General features: G+C 37.6%; 1 protein-coding gene across 5 annotated transcripts in view; it reads right to left on the bottom strand.

The window, feature by feature from the left end:
• CNKSR2 (connector enhancer of kinase suppressor of Ras 2) overlaps positions 1–18,558 on the bottom strand; it is a 281,133-nt gene that overhangs the window by 1,704 nt on the left and 260,871 nt on the right. For 4 of the 5 annotated variants that reach the window (XM_004382841.1, XM_004382842.1, XM_023737286.1 and 1 more), the window contains one exon: positions 1,298–1,494. In XM_004382841.1, coding sequence (XP_004382898.1) covers positions 1,298–1,494 — 197 coding nt within the window. Of the gene's footprint in view, positions 1–1,297; positions 1,495–8,692; positions 9,038–18,558 lie in introns of those variants that run through there. The other variant, XM_004382843.1, reaches the window with a different exon arrangement.

Raw genomic sequence — 18,558 nt, 5'->3', positions numbered from 1 at the left:
CAACTCTTCAGACAGGGATTGGACTGGACTGTGGGACATAAAGAGATACTCGTGAGGTGTGTGCCTCTTAGCTCAAGTAGACACAAGAGACTAAATGGGCAGCTTCTGTCCGGAGGTGAGATGGGAAGGCAGAGAGGGTTAGGAGCTGGTTGAATGGACATGGTGAATCAAGGGTGGAAAGGAGGAGTGTGCTGTCACAGTGTGGGGAGAGCAATTAGAGTCACATAACAGTGTATGTATAAATTTTTGTATGGGAAAAAGAAAACCAACAACAACAAAAAGACTGTAAGTCAGCCAAAATCAGGAGAGATATCAAAAAATCAATCAGCTATCATTTAAAATACCTTAAGAATTGTATGGTCCTGGGAATAAGAATGCAAGTGTTTATCAATTCAAAGTATTTGGACCTGAGACAGAAGTATTGAGTGTGGCTGCTGCTTTTTCCAATCATCCCCTCCTCCCATACACACATGGTGAGGGGAACTCACTTAGTGGTTAAGAGTTATGGCTGCTAACAAAAAGGTCGGCAGTTCAAATCCTCCAGCTGCTCCTTGGAAACCCTATGGAGGAGTTCTACTCTGTTCTATAGGGTTACTATGAGTTGGAATCGATTAGATGGCAACAGGGACTCCTCTCTCATCGCCACCTCCTTCCCTATCTGGTGGTGGCATATAATAAGGTGACAGGGGCGGGGGAAGGTGGGGGAAGGTAAGCATACATTTATAAGAGATCACTCTTAGAAAATGGATAATAAGAAAGTATCATGTGAGTTGGGAACTGATAGTTTAAACAGAACAATTATAAAATTTCTACATGGAACATGAATCACAGTGGCTTCACTCCAAATGCAGTCATTCATGCAGGAAATATATTCACAAAATATCTTGAACCCTTTTAGCACCCACTACTGCATTCTGCATGCATGATGTGTTCTTTTAATGACTCTGATAATTATACTACACGGTATATTTATCTTAGGAGAATGAAAGACTGAGGAATAACACCAGCCTTTTTTTGCGTTTTTGGGGAAAAAAATTAATTACATCCTGTTTTCTCCTAGAACTAAGTCATAGAACATTTAGTCAGCACTTAGGGACTTGAAAGCAAAGTTAAGATGATTTCCTCTTTACCAATATATTTATTATGATATAGGAAAGCCCAGCTTCAGGCTCTTCCTGTTTCTCTCTTCCCATCCCCCTCTCCATTTTGTATTTCTTCATCTAGACTATCTGGTAATCTACTCTGAGTTCAAGAATGAATCTCTTCAAGGAATTTCTCCTTCCATTTTATTCCTTACCTTTAAAGTGCTTTTGAGAATTCTCAGCCTGTGTAGTTTTTCATTCATTACAGGATCATTACATCTCTTTATAAATGACAGCTTGTATTCCAGCTTGGTTGAAATGCGATGTTCTCCCAGTGGTGACAGACTGGCTTGCTCCAATGCCCTATATAGATCTTGCAATGAGTCTCCTAACTTTTCTTCCCTACTTTCACCTGCAATGTCCAAAAAGAGATAAAAATGAATCCAATGTAATAAACAGTTATTTGATGCTTCAAAAATCTACTAAAGAAAAAAAAAACAAAAAACAACCGAAAAACAAAACCACCTGAAAAACAGGATAATGAATGACTGGGAAACACTCTGTTGTATTTAAAAAAAACAACCATCAAAAAACCACAGCCGCTAGTTATATTGGGTAAAATCAGCTACGGGCAGCCAATTGTTTTAGAATGCTCAAAGGATGTTTTGACTAACCAAATAGCCTCTTGATAGCAAATCACCGTACATGAGTCCATTTAGTTCAAAGAATTAAGAGTACAAAAGGTACACAACACAGAAACAATCCTGCACATAATTTAGTATTTAAAAACTTTAATGAATCCCTTGTCATCATACTCATAAGCATAGAAGTGCTGATTCATAGAGCTCTCCTGGTTTAGCAGTACCGAATGAACTGCGTTTTATATTATAAGATGTAGTGGCATTCATTGGAGCATATTTGATTATAAAAATATTCCAATAGTGTGCCATAGAGGATATTAGGTTTCATGTGACTGTCATACTAATGCCTGGCACACAGTAAATATACTAAATGATCACAAATTGTCATCAATAATAATGCTTTAATTAAATGAAATATGGTAATATGCTGATGTGCAAATTTATGAAAAAATCTGGCACATACTAAGAGAAGCTACTTAGCATTTCTAAGACCTGGGAAGGAAATAATCTACTTAAATAATTTTGAGAAAACAAAACAAAATGAAGACTTGTTCAGGAAAGGATCTTAGATCTAGCTGAACAAATCAAACTCCCATTTTGCTTGTTAATTGCCTGAATACTGGTGTCATATCTTTTTCAACAATGATAAGCATATATGAACTAGGCTTTTGCTTGGAGTGGTAGATTGGAGTAGGGCTATATCATGTTTCCTTTCATAGACAGCCAAAGTGTCATATTAGAGGGATACTAATTATATTGCTCAAGGAGCAAATATGGAATGTTGTTCATTCCACCATGGTCCATGTGATTACTTTAGGTTTTCTGACATAGTTTCATAAAAAGAAGCCCTAATAGGAGCCCTGGTGGCACAACAGTTAAGTGCTCGGCTGCTAACCAAAAGGTCAGCAGTTAGAACCCACCAGCCACTCCGTGGGAGAAAAGACGTGGTGATCTGCTCCTGTAAAGACTACAGCCAAGGAAACCCTATGGGGCAGTTCTACTCTGTCATATGGGGTTGCTATGAGTTGGAATCGACTCGATAGCACCCAACAACAATTGATAATAACAGTAGTTGACATTTATATGTGCCAGGCAGTGGGTTAAATGCTTAACATCCATTATTTCATTTAATCCTCACAACAGTACTAAGAGTAGATATATTTTATCTTCATCTTATAGCAGGTGAATACCTTACCCAAGGTCACATCTAGTAAGTGGTGGGGCTAGAATTCCAGCTGGACAGCCTGGCTCCAGAATCCATGATTTTAACAAGAATTCTATACTGCCATTTTTTTTCAGTAATCATTTGAACTGTCTATTTACCAGTAAGTGTTAATGTGAGACTTCCTTAAAATGTAGCATATAAAATATTTTTAAGAGGGTACCTAAAACTGCCTGAAAAAAACGTTCATAAACATACAGTACCTTAACTGGGAGGGAACACCTTTAGGATTGAAAAGTAGCTTCATTTAAATTTCAAATTCAACTCTTGGCTCTGCTGCCAAGGTTAGCAACGAACGGTTAAGTATGATTATTGAGTCCGTCCATTAGAAAATCCCTTGTCATCGTCAGCACGTGCTATCACTAAGTGTGCTAAGTCCTCTATAATGAATTTTAACTTCCTAACCAGAGCATAACTTTGAACTATAATCTAAAAATACAGAGATTCAAATCCCTTAAAATAAGTTTTTAAATTCTCTGCTGGCTCATCCTCAAATGTTTGCAACACCTACAGGATTTTAAGGAATGGGTGGATGAAAATTGTAACAAGGAGGAGCTGCTTTGTGAGTTAAGAGCAAGACTGAAGCAAGAAAGACAGGAATGGTTCGGAGTGAAGAAGGCACAAAATCATGTCAATTAGAGTAACAAAATGGAGTTGTAAAAACAAGGACACATTTGAACAGCATAAATTCCATTTCATAAAATCATGGGCTAGGGAAAGGACTCCAGGGAATTATTTAGTAATCATCGATCTTTTTGTCTCATGGCAAGACCTTATCTAAAGCTACATGTAATTTCATAGAGTAGAGGGTGAGATAGAAATGGGAGGCCTAAGAGATGTGAATTATAGTAGTTAAGGTATCAGATGTATTATTACTTTTTCAGTTCCAGAAAGAAGGTGAAGGAAAAAGGGATTCAGATTATAGTTTTAGGATTTAAGGGAGGCAGAAGTCTTTTTACATAGTAAATTTTTATTTTAAGATAACCTTTCTCCATATTACCTAACACTGTAGGAAGTATATACTTTGTTTAAAAAACAATTTGACCCAGTTTTCTTTTTCCCCAATTCTTAACGTTTGTAGAATAGTGGGACAGATGATCAATTTTTATAAAATTTCAGTATAGGTTTACTTTAAGAAGGATAAGTAAAGATTTAGTATAAAAAAATGACACATAGCTATTAAATAAACAGAAATGGAAAAGTTTTTTTTTTTTTTTTTTAACTTCTTGCTGTTAAGGGGGAAAAAAAGCCTTCAACAAAAGACAACATAATTATACAAAGAATCTGGTTTGACAGCTGTAAGAAGAATTGAGTATAGGTTTATCTCTGGGCAGCACATTTGAACAAGGAATCACAATGAGATGGAAAAACAAACATCTCCACGTACAGTAATGGAAGAGTGTGTCTTCTATCAGAGATAAGTAAACTCCCATCTCCTACACATCAGACACATGTGTAACACTGCACAAGACACAGTAGTGGAATGAGTAAGGATGAGGGGTTGGGATGCCAGGCTATCACAAAATGCCACCAGTTACTGAACATTTTAAGACTAGACAAAGAGTCTTTTTATTTTCAAAGGAGGGGGGTGGTGAGCGGCAATCACATTATAAATCTGATTCACTGTGTTCAACAGTCAAAACCCAACACAAAACTCAACATTCAAGACAAAAACAGACCTTTATTTTCTCTTATAATTTTCAATCGGTTTTCTTGATTTTTCTCAGATGAATACCAATTAAGTCAATTTGGGTTACTGTTGCAACTGAAAATATGAAAGCACCTTTATTTTCTTCTCTTGCCCTCTTCTTCTTTGTCTCCTTTTCACATCTTTTCTGGCTTCTCTCTTTTGAAAACCCTTGCTTTTCTTCTTTCAGAAGAGGCTTGCCCTTGAGGCTCGCTTGGGAAGAGGAAGCAAGTACTTGGTGAGGTCTGCTCCCCAACTGACTTTCTCTCCATGTGCCCGTTCAGTCACTGAAACACTTGGCCTAAAACCAGGCTTTTTGCAACTTGAATGGATGGTTTTGGGAAGTTGGCAAAGTATAGAGGACCACATTCAAATCACAGGGCACATGTAGGAGTCTTCTGTGATTCCTAATGAGGAAGTGTATCACTGCTACAATGAGTTTTTTCATTTGCATTTGATTTATTCAGAAAAAATTTTAATTTGTACCTGATTTATTCAGAAAAACATGGGCCTATTCTGGAATAAATTTTCCCCCAAATTATATTTATGTTTACAATATGTAAATTAGTCCTGCGTCAGATTGCCTACTTTTTCAATTCCAATTTTATGAAAGCAAAGCAAACATACAAAGTCCCCTTTCCTGTATAAAATTTGATTGACTAATAGATTTGAGGATTACAATTAAATTATTGATGAATTAACTTGTATTCCATGCCAAGGAGGGTGGTTTCTGTTTGTGTCATACTTGGCAGGGGTGAAAGAAGAAAATTCTCTTTATTGTCTCATTTATACCCTATCTACACTATGAAACATTGTGAATCTAACAGTATGGTAAGCATCACAACTGCTCATTGTTTGGTTCTTTCAGGGTGTGTATGACCTCCAGGTAGTAAGTGATCAAGAAAAGCTCAAAGAAAAGGTTAGCTAAGGAAAAATAATAGTCTATTGGAATTTTGATGCAAATTGCTCATAAGCAGATGACAATGCACTTCTCAAATATCACAAGGTCTTTGGTTGATGTATTTCCTTACATTCAGGCTCAGTGTTTTCCAAACTTTTTTGATTGTGCACTCTTGCCAGTTAAAACACCTCTGTTGTTGTTAGCTTACATACACATATTACTATATATTAATAGATATGCATGTTATAAAACATACACAGAAAAGAACTTCAAAAGTATGAGATATAAAACCTGAAGAGAAATTGCAATGTTTTTTCTTCCTGCACTTCCCTGGGCCCATATGTACCTTCCTTCAGAGATCTAGACTGTGGCTTTCCCATTCTTCTACCTGGCGCAACACTTCATGCACCCAACAGGTTTAAAGGGAGTGATGGTTTTTTCCTCTACTTTTTACATGAAACACACCAAAAAGAGTTCCATATCAGGTGACTGTGTAATTATCATGACAGTCTCATGTGTAATATCCTTCATGTTTCTTTGGTGCAAAATAAGGAGAGAGGAATAAAAATTTGACAATCTAAACGTTTGCTCTGGTTTCCTTCCCGTGTCCCCACCCCTGCAATGACAATGTTGAAGGAGAGTAAAAACGAAAAGAAAACAATACCAAAAAAATGAGTAAACCAATTGGGTTCTTGAAAAACCAAACTAACAATGGATAATCAGTTCTGGGACATGTGCTGGAAGGAAACTGTGCTCTTTTTAAAATTGGACAATGATGTCCTCGTGGAAACAGTTTTTCCTTCCACAACACAGCTGTGTAAGGAACACAGAAGGTTTGGAAGGTTAAACAACAAGTGGTAGAGAAGGCTGCACAAAGTAGTATTAGTCACCAGTCAAATTTGAGAGACATTTGTTCTTGGACAACAGCAGAGTGCTTTAAGGTTTCCAGGCTAATGATATCAAGTATGTGGAACACTATTCTTGTCACGAAGGGCAATTAACACTTGCACTGAGGCCACAGGAATATTTTCTATGATTACTAACTTATTATCACGTTGTAATTAACAACTTATTTATATGTCAGGTGGCAATTATACTTTTAATGGATTTAATGTCTTTGTAGGTTTTGTGCTAAAGATTATTAAGTATTCAGGCATTTACACTGTGATTGGAATTGTTTTATAATTAAATACTAGCTCTTAATTCATGCTTTTATATAAGTCAACTAGCTATGCCTAGCATTGTAAAACTAGGCAGAGGGCAGCTTTGTATACCAGAAATAAGCATAAGATTTTAAAAGAAGTAATTTGTTTACTATCTTTTAGGCAAGATAACAATACCCAAGCATTTCTACCGGATGATAATTTCTCTGATGAAAAAAATCAATTTTAGTAAAAACAAAACACTTCTTTGAAAAGGATAGTTTGAGTGGATCTACTAACACTGCTAAGTGTGTTTTTTAAAAAGCACATTTAAAGCCCATCCTTGTCAAAATGACAATGTGCTTCAAATACTCAAGTATGGCCCATACGAGTGTCTGTAAATCCCTTTCCTCAGGACAGTAAAGCCTACTTCCACAAAGGTGGGAGGGAAGAGACAGAGCTGAAGTTTATTCTACACTTCATTCTCTAAGCTTGTAATTTCCACCAAATTATGTGATTTAATGAAATGAATCCATGACAGTGTTTGAATTTTCAGGGTACAACAGTAGTTTTTATGATGAGTATTTCAGATGGCAAAAACTTGGTGCTCCGGGTGTTGATTTATTGACCTAAAGAAGGGAAGGTTCTTTGAAGGACAATCACAAACATAAATGACAGATTCTAGATTTACCCACAGGATTTAGAAACTTTAACTAGCAGAGCCATGGAGGTCAAGGTACCTGGCTCTTAGGCAGGAATTTATAAAGGGACAGTTTAGAACCAAAGCTAAGAGATGATTACAACTGAAAATTAATGTGTAGTCACCATATTCCTTAATGAGAAAAAACAAAAATTCTTTAGATCATAAAATTTTACTCTGACTTAAACAGGGAGAATGACCCAAGACATTTCCATTAATATTAAATGCCAATAAAATGCTTTTTGATGGATTTCTACATACCAGAGCCATAATTTTTTTTTATATATGGAAAACACACATGAGAATGGTTAGAGCACAGAGGCAATCATAAGGCAGATCAATGTGATTTTATTCACAACACAAATTCCATTTGTGAGAAAGAAGCAAAGATCACTTCTCTTTAGAAAGATATTTACGATCAAGCATACTAAGCAAATTATTTAGCTGTCTAAAAAGATGTGATACCAATTGGTCATATTTTTATTTTTAAGTGATTTGTATTTTTTTACAGGTATTCACATTATGCAATACCACACACTGCGGCGACAGGAAGAAAAAAACATTTCGAAATACAATTTTAAATTATCTGTCCATTGCACAGTATGAAATATCAATTAATTAGCATTGAAAGTATTACAGTGTATCTTATCCAACTAAATAAAGGAAATTTCACATCCACTACAGAAGAAAAATAAACCAATATTGAGCCATAGGGGACCCGGTTACATAGTCTTAAATAATATCTGAAGCTAGTTTGAAAGACATCCAGACAAAATATTTTTTTTTCAAAAATGAAAACCACAGCCTATAGATTATGAATACTTTACAGAAAAGAATAGCTCATGCCTGTCCTATGAGGCAACACCATTGATATACAAGTGCCAAGAAATCAGGAGAAAATTAGGATTTATCTGAGGAATCTAATAAAGCTTGGAATGAGGAATTTTCATTATTGTCACCAAAAGCAGTCTCTGTGTTGCACCTGAATACACTTTATAATAGAATAAACATAATAAATTGCAGAGAAGGTTGGGTATACCTTGCCTTAATAGCTTACACTTAATTTAGTACAATACAGCATGTCAACTTTTAAAAATGCAAAATACACTTATACAGAATTTGCTTCCTCTGCTTTGCCTTAAAGAGGCCACCAAAGAGTCCGTTAAACAGCCCGGATTTTCTAGTTATTAGAGCTGATCCCTCTCTTTTCCTGGAGTCAGGAGAACACAACTGAGGTGTCACCACACAGAGCCCTTCCCGTCAAGCCCCTTCCCCTTTCTCTTCCCCCGACAGAACTGCAGTTTTCTCTTACTCTGCTCCATCTTGATTGGCTTTGATCTTAGGCTAGTCCCAGTGTAGAAAGCGCGCATTCTTCTTAAGAGTGGCCTGCCCCTCTCAATATCCCTTCAGGGAGGCCCCAAATCCAAAAAACTTGATGATCTAAACTTTTTAAAAAGTCTGTTTTCTCTTATAAACAGCAAGGACGAGGCCATTTTAGTTGCTTGCAAGAGGTTGATGTTGAGTCTGCGCCGTGCCGACTCTCTCCGATCTAAATTCTCTAAACATTAGCTTATCAATCTGTGAGTCCAATGGGTTCAGTGCCAACAGAAGTGGATCCGATTTGGCATGGAGAGGTTCTACCAACTCTCGCAGTGTATTAGCCTAATATGATAAAGCAGTGATACAATATGATGAAAGACCTGCGAGTGCCATTATTTCCAAAAGCATATTAGTATTTGTATTAGAAGTACCATCATGCAATACCCATGAAGAGAAAATAGAAAAATGTGGCTAGAATTGCATATGGTTTTAATACCATAATGTCTTTCTATTGGCATGCAAGTCTACTTGGCCATAAATTGGACACTTTTTGCTTTCAGCTCGACTATTTGGAAATGCCAGTCTTATACAAAATAATATACAGTGCAGATAAATGTATTCTCACCTCTGTACTTCTATATGTACATCTATAATTTTAATTAGAAAAGTTTAAGTTAAAAGTATTGCCTATACACATGTAAAATGATCAGGCTTTCAATAAAATTAAACTATTGCTAGACAAGATCTTTCCTCAAATTCATCAATCAAAAAGAAATTTTCTGCTCTACCTTCTACCTTTTCTTGAACTACTCCAATATATATGCTACCACGTCCTAATCAGTGAGACAGCACAATAGCCCAGTTAGTATCTCTCCAATGAGGAGGCCACATGCCGAACAACAACCAAGGGAAGAAAAACGAAAAGCTATAATAAACATGATGAAAGAGTGACTTTATACCTGAGCACAAGCCGCATGTCAAGGAGTTAAGACAGTAGAAGAGCCTCAAGTTTCTGAATGACGTGAGCAACTAAGAACAATTTGGATAAAATAAACTATAGTTTCTATTAGTTTACTTTATTTTGGATTTCGAGAAGTCCCAGTATTTTCAGCCGGCACAAATTGGCAAGTTTTTCTTTTTAGATGTCTAGCCTAGGGTAGATTTTTATCTGCAACATCCGGTAGTATCTTTTGAGTTTATCAAGAAGAAGGAACAAAGTGGGAGAAGGAACAGAGAAAGTATGTTGTTCCTTACTACCTCCCTTAGAAAATGAGGAGGGGCCTATATCGTCCATAACACTACAAAACAAAAACAACCAAACCCGTTGCCATTGAGTCGATTCCGACTCATAGCGAACCTATAGGACAGAGGAGAACTGCCCGATAGGGTTTCCAAGGAGTGGCTGGGGGATTTGAACTGCCGACCTTTTGGTTAGCAGCCAAGCTCTTAAACACTATGCCACCAGGGCTCTCTCTGCCTGTAACACTGGTATCTAGAAAACAGGATGCAGCATAGTTCAGAAATGAGCAGAACTAATTTTTGTTTATCACATTAGTCTCCTTTTGCAGAAAATGGACTAGGAACTAAGTAATCTTTGTATGGAAGTCAAACGAAACAAAGGAGAATACCTCATTTTTTAGAATATTATAATACCGGAATGCTAGCTCTGGCTTCTATCACTTCGTTTTATAAGGTCCTGGAATTCCAAACAGCAAAATCAGAGGCAATCTAACCTTAGGCATCAGGTCATTTCTGATTTATCAATGCAATGAAAAAATTGTGTAAGTTGTTTTGAATACAACCTTCGTTTTCCCTTAGAAACAACATTACATGAGTGGTTTAACTTCTAGCGTATTCCCTAACGCCCACTGAACCCATACTAAACTTTTGAAAAATCAGCCATTGAAAATCCTATGGAGCACAGTTCTACTCTGACACACATGGGTCACCATGAGTCTGAATCGATTTGAGGGCAACCGGTGATGGTAAGCCTAAAGTAGAGCCCTGGTAATTATATTATCCTGGTAAAATGTTACACTTAGTTACATTTACAGCATTGTTTCCGAAAACAAAAAAAATAAAAAAACCAAACCAAACCAGCTGCAATTGATTTAACTTTGACTCATGGTGACCCTATGTGTGTCAGAGTAGAACTATGCTCCATAGGGTTTTCGACGGTTGTGATCTTTCGGGAGAATATCGCCAGAACTTTCTTCCAAGGCACCTCTGGGTAGACTCAAGCCTCTAACCTATGGGTTAGCAGCTGAGCATGATAACCATTTGCACCATCCAGGAACTCCCACTGTTTCTATAGACTTGCTGAATTCTACTCCAAGAGACCAGTAACACCCACTCAGTTAGCACATTGCCAGAGTAAAGGAGGATGGTGGGTAAGAATTGTTTTTTCAAAAGGGCTACAGCTAGTTACCAGTCTGTGCAATATTAGCATAAGAGAAGATAACTCCCTAGGCAGGGTGTCCTTGAACTAGTAGTGCTTAGTATCACCGGCTACAGAATCTTGGGAGTGGGGGTATTAAAACTTGTTAAAAACAGGTTTCTGGGCCCTACCTCTAATCTGCTTAATCAGAATTTCTGTGCATGGCACTCAGGAATCTGCACTTTAAGCAAGCTTCCCAGGTGATTTTTGTGCCCACTTAAGTTTGAGAACTACTGCTTTAGGCCAGTCACAATGGGGTGGGTTACACGGTGGGGAGTAGCCTGAGTGGCACAGGCAGTTTATGATCAGCTGCTAACAGAAAGGATGGCCGTTCCAACTCACCCAATGGCTCCGCAGAAGAGAGGCCTGGCAATCTGCTCCATAAAGATTACAGCCAAGAAAACCCTACGGGGCAGTTCTACTCTGTAACACATGGGGTCGCCATGAGCCAGGAGCCGACTCGATGGCAGCTAACAACACCACACAGTAGAGAGGGCTGGCTGGAGTTAAACTCAGTTTTTGTACAGCATACACAGGTAGTTTGGAAATCAGAAGCTCTTTAGTTGGGGACGTCGCATAGCATTTTATTTTTAGTCCCACCACCATTATAACATTGTACCACACAATTCAAACAATTTCAAGGTTTTTTGCTGAGGAATCTGATGGTAAAATCTTGGTGTAGTGAGATTATGGCAAAATAAAGGAGGCCTTGGCAAACTGCTTGAATAAATTCTTTAAAGCTATACTTTTATGTGGCATTAAATAGTTCCTATTTATTTTTGAGGCAAACAGAACACCAACTAAGATACTTCCAGACTCAATCTCAGTGAATAAACTATGAATGCCTTGGTGTGTGTATTCTGAATCTAAAGTATGAATAGCATTGGTGAGTCAGGTGGGTTAGGGGCAAGGGCACAGAAGGGCTGATAGTATATGGGTAATCTATATTAAATCTCTAAAAAACAAAAACAAACCCACATCATAAGATACTGTTCCATGAAAGGCTATCTTGACTTCTTCTGTAAATCTCATGTTTGTGTGTCTTTAACTTTTTGCCAGTCCCTTTCTGCTTCTCTCTCTCTCTCTCTCTCTCTGTGTGTTTGTGTTGGGCTCTCTCTCTCTGTCTCTTAGCGTCCAATTCCTTACTTCTACCATTGTCCTTTGTAGCGGAAAACTTCATTTATCCCCTCTCAAGCAGGCAAATATTCAAACCAGTTAAAATTATTTATTATAGTGATAGATTAATTTTATTCCTGGTTTTAAAAAGGGTAAGTGGAAATTGTATATTCCTTAACAAAAAAAAAAAAAAAAAAAGCAGCAAAAACTTAGACTATATAGCTCGTTTTGTTTTCTTTTGGCCAACCTCTTAACTATAAAAACACTCCCTACTCCTGTTATTAAAATAAACTTAACTATTTACTAAGCTTTTAACCAATTACATTTTGATACAACAGCAACATACCTATGCTACTGCAAAGAAAACTAATAAAGTTTGTTTGGCATATTAATTAACAAATATTTATTGAGCTTCTACTCATCACGGAAACAAGAACAGACCTATTTCCCTGTCACTTAATAACCCCTCGAGATCTGAGTGGTGAATCTAGATGTCCTGCCATGCTGAGTCATGGACAGGATGACTTATTCCACTTTGGATCCAGGTCTCATGCAAGTTCTTTGAGAAACAAGTTAATTCCACCTAGGGTATTTGATGGAGATTGTCTCTTTCCCTTTCTGTTTTATAAATTTTAAAATTTTCCCACTAAGGACCACTCAAATAGTAAGCAGAAATATAAATTCTGGAAAGATGAGTTTTAGAAATGTCATCAGGTTTCCAATAGTATACCTGAGAGGAATGCCTGAGAATAAGATTATACATGTGGGTAATGATGGAGGTGCAAACATCTGCAAGAGAACGATTAAGTTTGAATACACAACAGGAGAAAAAAAATCTTTTCCTTAATGAATGAAAGAGAAGAAAATACTTGAAAATGGAAATAAATGTCTAAATGGGAAGAGCAATTTCTAAGATTCTTATGTCTGAATTCTAGGAGAGTTAGATTTACTCAGTTCCATTATCAGTGAACTTCAGGGCAAATTTAAGCCACTAACTACTTGCCATAAGCTGCTTGCAGATAACAAAGGTTACCAATAGCAGACGTCCAAGCCTATCAACAGTAACACATGCATGAGTAGCTTGCAAGAGTAGAATTGTTCTGTGCTTTAAAAAAAGTTCTTCTGTTTAATATGATTATCTGCAGCCTCCCCTTCTTCTAAATGAATGCATTCAGATTTAAGTTCTTCTTTTTGAAAAACATAAAGGGATAGCTAAAACTATGAGTTGATGTTGTTGTTAGGTGCTGTCGAGTCGGTTCCTACTCATAGCAACCCCATGTACAACAGAAGGAAGTACTGCCCCGTCCTGCGCCATGCTCACAATTGTTGTTATGCTTGAGCCCATCATTGCAGCCACTGTGTCAATCCATCTCGTTGAGGGTCTTCCTCTCTTTCGCTGACCCTCTACTTTACCAAGCATGACGTCCTTCTCCAGGGACTGGTCCCTCCTAATAACATGTCCAAAGACATGAGACAAAGTCTCCCCATCCTCGCTTCTAAGGAACATTCTGGCTGTACTTCTTCCAAGACAGATTTCTTTGTTCTTCTTGCAGTCCATGGCATATTCAATATTCTTCGCCAACTCCATAATTCAAAGTTATCAATTCTTCTTCGATCTTCCTTATTCGTTGTCAAGCTTTAGTATACATATGAGGCGACTGAAAACACCATGGTTTGCGTCAGGTGCACCTTAGTCCTCAAGGTGTCATCTTTGCTTTTTAACACTTGAAAGAGGTCTTCTGCAGCAGATTTGCTCAATGCAATATGTCATCTGATCTCCTGACTGCTGCTTCCATGGGCATTGACCGTGGATCCAAGTAAAATGAAATCCTTGACATCTTTAATATTTTCTCCTTTTATCATGATGCTGCTTATTGGTCTAGTTGTGAAGATTTTCTTTATGTTGAGATGCAACCTGTACTGAAGGCTGTAGTCTTTGATCTTCATCAGCAAGTGCCTCAAGTCCTCTTTGCTTTCAGCAAGCAAGGCTGTGTCATCTGCATATCGCAGGTTGTTAATGAGTCTTCCTCCAAACCTGATGCCACGTTCTTCTTCATATAGTCCAGTTTCTCAGATTATTTGCTCAGCATACAGACTGAATAAGTACACTGAAAGGATACAACACTGATGCACACCTTTCCTGATTCTAAACCACGCAGTATCCCCTCATTCTGTTTGAATGACTGCCTCCTGGTCCATGTACAGGTTCTGCATGAGCACAATCAAGTGTTCTGGAACTCCCATTCTTTGCAATGCCATCCACAATTTGCTATGATCCACACAGTTGAACACCTTTGCATAGTCAACAAGTGTTGGCTGGTGATAATTACTTTTCTCAGTGTTAAGTATTGGAAAGAGTGGGTTCATACTTGGTTCAGAATGTTAGGACCAAAACAGAGACTTGTTCATTGTGGCTTGAGTATTCTCTTTCCAAATTTTGGGGGGCTATTTGGAGCGCTGGTGGCGTAATGGTTAAGAGTTTGGCTGCTAACCAACAGGTCAGCAGTTAGAATCCACCAGCTGCTCCTTGGAAACCCTATAGGGCAGTTCTACTCTGTCCTATACGGTTGCTATGAGTCAGAATCAACTTGACAGCACACAACAACAACATTTTCACATAGAAGGTTGAATTCAAATAGACAAGATATCAGGTTTAAAAAAAAATTGCTTATTTTTAATTTAATACCACAGGGGAATGAATTAGAAAATCTTTATTTTCATTTTATGAATGAGGAGTAAAATTTTCATGATAAAGTATTTTTTTTCAAAATAAAGTGATAAATAGTAAAAAAAAAAGTAATATAGTTTGTATTTATACTTAGAGCACTTATGGAGCTCTTTAATTAGCAATTTCAAGTAAAGTAAAATATTTGATAAAGCTAGCCATGAGCAGAAAATATAAGGAAATAAATATTGTCCAGATAATTAGAATGTTTCTCTAAATTGCCAAATCACAATTCCAACTTTTGTGTATAATTCACAGGATACAGAGTATTTCCTTATGAAAGAAGTATTTCATTTTAATGTACCTACTGTTATACTATGACCTTAGAGTGCACTTATGAGTTAGTTATCCGTGAGTATACCACAAACTCTGGCTTTTTCTATGTGCCTTAAAAACCACTATCTGAAATAAAGGCAGACCTAAAGTACCCTTGGGAGCCCTGCTGGTGGCTCAGTAGTTAAGAGCTTGGCTACTAACCAAAAGGGTGGCAGTTTGAATCCACCAGCTGCTCCTTGGAAACCCTATGGGTGAATTCTACTCTGTCCTATAGGGTCACTATAAGTCGGAATCAACTTGAAGGCAACAGGTTTGTTTGTTTTTTTTTTTTGGTTAAAGTACCCTTTACATGAAGCTTATATATTAGCAACCATTGAAAAGGTCTTTTATATTCAACAGTCACACAAGCACATAATATGTTAATTCAATTTGCTACCAGTTTATTTTCAATGAAGTGTCTCTAGATGTTTCAGAAAAATGTACTATGGAATTTTGCCATGTTATATTGCCATCACAAATGCCACCGTTCAGATTTTAAAATGGAAAATGGGAAGAATTCATTTTTATAGACACATATTGTTCAATAAGGATATAATGGCTGCCTTTGGGTATATGGAGCCCTGGTGGCGCAGTGGTTAAGAGCTTGGCTGCTAACCAAGAGGTTGGCAGTTCAAATCCACCAGTTGCTCCTTAGAAACCTTATGAGGCAGTTCTACTCTGTCCTATAGGGTCGCTCTGAGTTGGAATCGACAGCAGTGGGTATGGGTATATATAGGGTCCCTGGGTGGTACAAATGGTTTGTACTTGACTGCTAACCTAAAGGTTGGCGGTTTGGACCCACCCAGCAGTGCTGGGGAGGAAAATCCTGGCAATCTGTTTCCGTAAAGATTACAGCCAAGAAAACCCTATGGAGCACACAGGGCCTCATGAGTAGAAATTGACTCCATGGTAATAGGTTTGTTTTTTTTAATAAGTATATATACTATGGGGCCCTGGTGGCATACTGGTTACGAGCTCGGCTGCTAACCAAAAGGTCAGTAGTTCGAATCCCCCAGCCACTCCTTGCAAACCCTATCGGGCAGTTCTACTCTGTCCTATAGGATTTCTATGAGTTGGAATTGACTGGATGGCAACAGGTTTGGTTTTTATATATACTATATCAAACGTTAAGGATAAATATACAAAGATGATAGTCTGAGCTCAAAGAGTTCATGGTATAGTTGTATAACTCCTTCCCCATTTCTGTCTTAAAATTGTATATGTCAATGAAATATAGCCCTATTTTACTTATATATATTATATAATTACACTAATACCATATCAAACCCATTGCCATCAAGTGGACTCTGATTCATAGCAACCCTATATAGTATATATTATATGCATATATTAATTTTAATTAATATATTTTGGAATAAATAAAAAATAAAACTGTTTGAAATTTAGGGCACATTTAAAGAAGAGAATTAAAATGTGAGGGCAGAGGTAGTTCAGGTTTGTTTCCTGGCCAATGCACTCAAGCGAAGCCACCACTTGTCAGTGGAAGCTTGTGTGTAGCTATGATGCTGAACAGGTTTCAGTGAAGCTTCCAAACTAAGACAGACTAGGAAGAAAGGCTTGGTGATCTCCTGCCAAAAATCAGCCAGTGAAAACCCTATGGATCAAAACAGTTTGATCCCGTTGTACATGGGGTTCCAACAAGTCGGTGGCCGACTTGATGGCCACTAACAACATATAAAATGTTGAACAACTGATTTCTGATGCTTACAATAGGCCTTAAAAACATTTAAATCAGCTTTTAAACCCCTCCATCCTAATTCAACCATATTTTAGAATATTTCAGTAAATAATGTTATTCTGGGATTATTAATAAAAGAATTATATTAAGCTCCAGTGAGACAACTTTAGTAAAAATATAACCATTCCTGGTAAACTTTTCTTCAGCAGTGTGGATGGATGGCAGCCTATTGGCAGGTATAGAGATTGGGTTGTTCTTGTAACCTATGATTAACAATTACTTATTTTAAAATGACCTCCTTAAAGCTCTCTTTTCCAGTTGAAATAGCTACAGAGGTAACAGAGCTGAAGTCTGAGACATGAAGCCAGTATAGGAAATAGTAGATTTTTTTTTGAATCCTCAAATACTTTAGAGATAAACAATGCAATTTTTTAATTTATGAGCATTTTCAACCTCTACCACCACCAGAGCCCTGGTGGTGCAGTGGTTAAGAGCTTGGCTTGCCAACCAAAAGGTCGGCAATTCAAATCCATCAGCCATTCCTTGGAAACCCTATGGGGCAGTTCTACTATGTACTATAAGGTCACTATGAATCAGAATCGACTCGACAGCAACGGGTTTGGTTTGGTTTGGTTTGGTTTGGTTTACCACCACCTTAGGAGCCCTAGCAGTGCAAGTGGTTAAGCACTTGGCTGCTAACCAAAGGTCAGTGGTTTGAACCCACCAGCCGCTCCATGGGTGAAAGATGTGTCAGTCTGCTTCTGTAAAGATCACAGCCTAGGAAACCCTAAGGGGCAGTTCTGCTCTGTCCTATAGGGTCACTGGGTCAGAATCGGCACAAAATAACCACCGACACCTTACATGTTTATATTAAAAGGATGTAATCAGATATACAGCAGTCCCAGGTTACGAACTTCAGACTTAACGGATAACTCGTACTTGCCCTTTAATGTTATGCAAATTTGCCCTCACTTTGTGAAACTTTTGAACTAACCCCTACTCCCTACTTGCAACAAAAATTCTTCATCATGATGATCACCTTCACTTGCTGCACCTGCAGCTTTTAAATCATTGAAAAGTCTTTGAGCCTTTTCTTGCACTAAAGTAAAGCTAAATAAGAACTGTATGCACCTGTTCTGACTTACCTACAAATTTGACTTAAAGACATAGTTAGGAATGGATTTCGTTCGTAACCCGGGGACTGCATGTATCATATTGAGTCTGGATGATAATTGGTATGAAGTAGCTCAATAATGAGAATTGCTGACCTGGTTAACAAACGAATCAGACATGACACAACACTTCATCTGTGAATATGTCTGCTAGGCTAAAATGAAAATGTAAATTGTACCAAACACATCTAACTTGTTTTCTTGCCTATTTCTTTCAATGAGTCTTCCTTCGGTCCTTCCAACTCAACTAGAACATTCTTTCATACCGAGAAGTACTCTGATAAGCAGTTCCAATCTTATCTGAACCTTTGATCCACCTATCTGATTGGACGGTAAAAATGTCTTCAGAACACTGACTATACTTTCATTACCCAAGCTATTTAATTTACCCATCACACT

The sequence above is a fragment of the Trichechus manatus genome, unplaced genomic scaffold (genome assembly GCF_000243295.1).
Source record: "Trichechus manatus latirostris isolate Lorelei unplaced genomic scaffold, TriManLat1.0 scaffold00100, whole genome shotgun sequence".
NCBI classification, from domain to species: domain Eukaryota; kingdom Metazoa; phylum Chordata; class Mammalia; order Sirenia; family Trichechidae; genus Trichechus; species Trichechus manatus.
The sequence above is the reverse complement of the archived record's forward strand: the minus strand, read 5'-3'. Positions and strand labels throughout refer to the sequence as shown.